Genomic DNA, 5,052 nt, shown 5'->3' with positions numbered 1-5,052 from the left:
CCAAGATAAAGAAACATCAAACAATATTCACGTTATAGCGTTAAACGGTAATGGAAGGTGCAATACCTCTTACTATTATGTATGCCGTATATGTATTTGCTTTGCTTTTCAATACAGCCTTTTCCCCACTTATTTTGTAACAAGATAGTGTTTACATGATCAGTATGATCTCATAATTTTTAAAACTACATCTGGAAAAAATACAAGAGTTGGTTATTACTTGGGTTTAATAAATTACATTAATTATAATATTTTTTTAAGATTTGTACTCGGTGATACATCGGTCTATAATCTGTTGTTGTGTATATATGCTGTACGCATTTAAAATACCCTTTAAAATTCTTTAAAACATATTTGAAAATAATAAACTAGATATGAAGTTGTTTAACATTAAGGCAATTTATCATATTAAGCAGTGAGATAAACGAAATAAAATTTCAGGTTTTTAAAACAGGTTGTTCAATTTCTCCGTCTCAAACGTTGTATACGTAATGACTCCGATGAATAATGAATGTCACTGGTACACACATGTTTTACAAAGCCCGTTTAGATTAAAGTATTAGACCAAGGGAGAAAGTGTTGTTGTCCATTCAAAGCAAACGAGATTCTAATGGATGCTTGGACGTTTGTTCACCTATCCCTTAAAAAGCGGTCATAAAGGTTAGGGACTTAATAGACAGACAGGACACTCCAGGAAGTAGACTTTCAACCAAAATCAATATCTATTCAGATATTAGGCCAACCTTTTAAGAATTCGTCAGCTTTCAAATATTTAATCCATTATCATATTGTCAGTAAGACAACAGATGTAAAAGCTGGCTATATCTTTCGTTGAGTAACACAATATTCCTAGTCATATCCAGCGGGATTTTCGACTAAGAAGTTTATGAAAGGCATGTCTGAAGTCACGATTAAAAATTGTATAAATAATTGGGTTAAGAGCGGAGTTACAATAACCTGCCCAGAACACGATTGTGAAGACGACACCACCTATACAATCACAAAACGATGTAATGATATACAGAGTAAAGAACGGAAACCAACAGAGAATAAAGGCTGCCATAACCAGACCAAGCACAATCGTTGCACGTCTCTCGCGAGCTTTCGCGATCTTTCGTTTATGTCGTTCATGATCTCTTAGGGATGCTGCTCTCCATTCTTTTGTTCCTTTGTTGCCGTTCTCTCGATGCTTCTTTTTTGAGGTTCTACAACGTTTTCCTTTTGCCACTACTTTTTTGCCAGGGTTATTTAGTTCGCCAATACACTTGATATCTGTATCAGTGACGCCATTATTTGTTAAATCAGTACAATTTTCACAAAATACATTTTCATCTATGTCCTTAAGATTGTGAGAAATTTTAGAACCAGTTTGATTAGATATACTGTTCTTGATAATGGCTATGTCCGTGGTTACCCTATCGGAATGAAGGACCCTATTTTCGACTAATGGACTACCATTTAAACTAAATTGGTCTTCTCTGTTTAAAATATCTGGCGAAGAAGCTATGGACTCCTCCACAAGGCTTGGAATTGTCTTTCTTTTCAAACTTTCGTTCAGTTCCATTGGTTTTTTGTTTGACTCTTTTTCTACGAAACTTCCCAGGCTATCCGTTTCATTTCCATTTTGGATATCCATTTTAGCCTTGCCTTTGTAAGACTTTGTCATTGTCTTGATATTCTTTCTTGCTAATCTCGTTGCTGCGCGATATATTTTAAAGTAGACAAACACCATAATTACGCAAGGAATATAAAACGAACCCATCGTCGAATACAAAACATATCCGATATCATCACTTAGTAAGCACAGTGGATAATCCGATACGGGTAATGGATTTTTCCAACCGATCAGCGGTGGCACACAAATGACAGCGGATAAACACCATACTGCTGCTATCATTAATGCGGCACGCTTGGCCGTTCTCTGGCGGGAGTAGGTGACTGCGCGGGTTATGGACCAGTACCGATCAAGGCTTATAAGACATATGCTGCATATTGAAGCCGTACATAGTAAGACATCAATGGCTTTCCAAAGGTCGCACCACACCCGTCCAAAATACCAGTATCCCATCATTTCATTTGCAAGGGAAAAAGGCATAATAACAAGGCCAAGAAGAAAATCAGCTACTGCAAGTGAGGCGATAAACCAATTTTGCACCGTTTTCAATGTCTTGTCTGTAAAGATGGCTATAACAACGAGCAAGTTCCCAAAAATGATGACAAACATTATAACAGATATAAGAATAGATGTCAGTATGATATGTCCAGTGCTGTAACCGTCCGGGAGGTCAATCCCCAATGAGGAATTGTTCGAATTTGTAGAGGACATCTCATTGATCGAAGACATTTTCGTTGCTTTATTTATCTAATGATGAAGTCTAGTGTCTTTGAGAGATCTCATTGTCCCAAACACATCTTACTGTTAATTTTCTCTGAAATTTTGCCATCATCTCATGTTTCTTCAGTTGAATGTTTTAACATGTTTCAGTACATTTCTGCAAGACTTGATGAATGTATCGCCGTATCCTTTAATCTGAAAAATAAAACAGTTTACCATAATATAATGATTTATAACAAATTATGATTAAAATGAAACGATTAAACAAATAGCATAATACATTTATAATACCTCATATAAAAACATCATCTACATACAAAAGTTATTAAATAAAACGTGAGTGACAAAGACTAGAAACAGTGTATATTGTATCGACAAGTGTTTGAACAGTCCTAGCGTTTCAGTAAGTGTACGAGAAAAAAACAACAACAACAACTTAATTTAGGAATATTTATTTCACTGATAACTCTATCTAAATCACCAGAAACATATAATTAAAGTGCTGTTATCATTGATCAGATTTTGAAAAATGGTTTTAGCATCAGGTATAACACTTGCTATAGAACTAATCGTTGGAAAACTCATGTACCATAACCTATAATGACAATTTATGCAATAAGACCACACTTTTCCGAATGAGTATTTTCCTATTGCATGAAATAATGTTTCATATGATGTATGTCTTTAATCTTCATTTAGTGTTGTGAAGGTGTTTATAAGGACTTAACATATTATCTGTGCATTAGGTCATTTCATGTTACATTCTACAGGACGGAACTGAGACTATTTGATATCTGGAAAGTGACAATACATTTGCATAGTATGTGCAAAATAATTCGTTGTATGACAAGTTTAAGTAGTGTGGGTTTATCTATATTATCCATAAATAGTTACGATATTTATAAATGTTTATACTCCTACTGCGCTTTCTCAGTTTAACACATATATTTTCAATTGCATGTGTATTAATGTGAACCGTTATACTCAAATATGAATGAGTAGGATATGAAAGTTTTAGTTATACGGTTCATCGATGTATGAAGATATTTGATCAGTGCATGGTGAGAATGGTGAATAAGGCGATAGTCGTGCACTGACAAAATTCTTAAATATTCAATGTTTACACGTACATTTGATATTTGCAAAAGATCTCGGGAATGAACAAATTGTGTCACTGTCAAAACGCCCCCATGACAAATACACTCGGTATTAATTTTGCTGTTTGAATAGCTGTAGTGTCAATGAACTCATTTTTGGCAGAATCGTCGTTTTACCTTATCACAGATGTCGTATGTTTAAGATAGGAGGTATTCCTATATCGTTGGGCTTGTCGAAATATAAATGCAGATTAAAGTAAATGCGCCTTATAAGAATGCGCAAAAGGAGTGTAACGTTTAAGAAATATTTTTCATTTTTGATGGTTATTTGTCGGAAACATTCAATTTATGGTGGTAACGTATGGAATGGAATGATAACTAAATTATTTTAATAATTTTTGATTTGAAAGTCTTCCAAATACATATACAATGTTTTTAATTTTCAGCAAACCGCTTGTTTTAACAAAATACATGAAACGTTTCTGTACAAATATGAAGACTATGAAATGCAATGTTGGTTATTCCAACTAGCAGTTTATATCTAAACAGAAATCTGTGTCGGTATTACAAATAATGTTTCACTGCAAATCTTGGTCATTTAGTATCAACAGTGTAAATTATGGCCTTATAGTAGTTTGCAAAGCAAAAGGATGTTTTAATAAGAGTTCCATTACTATAATAGGTACTTAACGTTAACTTAAAATAAGTATTCAAGCTCCGGATGTTATTTAATAATTTAATAAAAGTGATTCTGAAGCCATTAATGCATTCTCTTTAAAGAACGTATTAATTGTCAAAGGTTTTATTGATATGTTTGCAGCAAAGACATTTAATCTATAAGAAATATGAGTCTTCTTAAATCACAGGAGCATTAAAGCATTAGATGTTTTGACAAATTACTGGTATGTTTTTAGCAATGTTGTTATAATGTAACAATGATCAATGTTTATATCAACTTTTTCCTTTCAGCTACACGTGAACTCCTTTTTTACCGATAAAAGTTTTATTGGCATGCTTATTTGCATTAACTTAGCAATATGTGCATCTGAGAGAACCAGAATTTCAGAATTATATAAAAACATCTGATTGCTAAATCACGATTAGGTTTATACTGTTTCGAAATGGGTTTTTAACCACAGATTGTTTATTCGGATACGTTCAGGCAGTCAACGTTAATTCAGGGCAGAAACGAAAAAAAATGTGTAATCAGAGAGATTTTGAGATTTTTTCATGATTTCCACTAAATTACCTTGTAATGTATACTAGATGTTGCACATACTAAATGCTCTATTTAAAAGTATCCGTGCAAAAACTGAAGTTAATGCATAAATACGATTCATGGTCATGGTCAAACATTTAGAGAAGAAAGTCAGTTTTATATTTTTCTAACTTCTACTATTTCAAAGTTTCTATATGTTTGATATTTAAAGGCTTGAATCGAACTCAAATATATGCGAAAGTGGAGTTTGTCAAAAAAAGTTTACATTTCTTTCGGCATGCAAGTGACGATATATCAAAGTAAAATTTATGGATATAAAACCAAACTTTAAATAACTGAAGGTTGTCACGTGGTTATAATCATCATAATGTGGTTTGTGTGAATGTGTCCATACAGTACAG

General features: G+C 33.3%; 1 protein-coding gene across 1 annotated transcript; it reads right to left on the bottom strand.

The window, feature by feature from the left end:
- Nucleotides 1-853: 853 nt before the first annotated feature.
- LOC128210856 (alpha-2A adrenergic receptor-like) lies at nt 854-2,444 on the bottom strand. The gene is made up of 3 exons (XM_052915209.1): nt 2,418-2,444; nt 1,512-2,362; nt 854-1,463 (listed from the first exon to the last, which is right to left on the bottom strand). Exons 1-3 carry the CDS (start codon nt 2,442-2,444, stop codon nt 854-856), a joined length of 1,488 nt encoding a protein of 495 aa, XP_052771169.1.
- Nucleotides 2,445-5,052: the final 2,608 nt, after the last annotated feature.

The sequence above is a fragment of the Mya arenaria genome, chromosome 12 (assembly GCF_026914265.1).
Source record: "Mya arenaria isolate MELC-2E11 chromosome 12, ASM2691426v1".
Classification (NCBI taxonomy): Eukaryota; Metazoa; Mollusca; class Bivalvia; order Myida; family Myidae; genus Mya; species Mya arenaria.
The sequence above is the reverse complement of the archived record's forward strand: the minus strand, read 5'-3'. Positions and strand labels throughout refer to the sequence as shown.

Coding starts and splice junctions, on each gene's coding strand:
- LOC128210856 (XM_052915209.1), bottom strand. CDS start 2,444: ATGGCAAAATTTCAGAGAAAATTAACA. Junction 2,363..2,417: donor AATTTCAGAGAAAATTAACA/GTAAGATGTGTT, acceptor CTTCATCATTAG/ATAAATAAAGCAACGAAAAT. Junction 1,464..1,511: donor ATTCCAAGCCTTGTGGAGGA/GTCCATAGCTTC, acceptor AGACCAATTTAG/TTTAAATGGTAGTCCATTAG.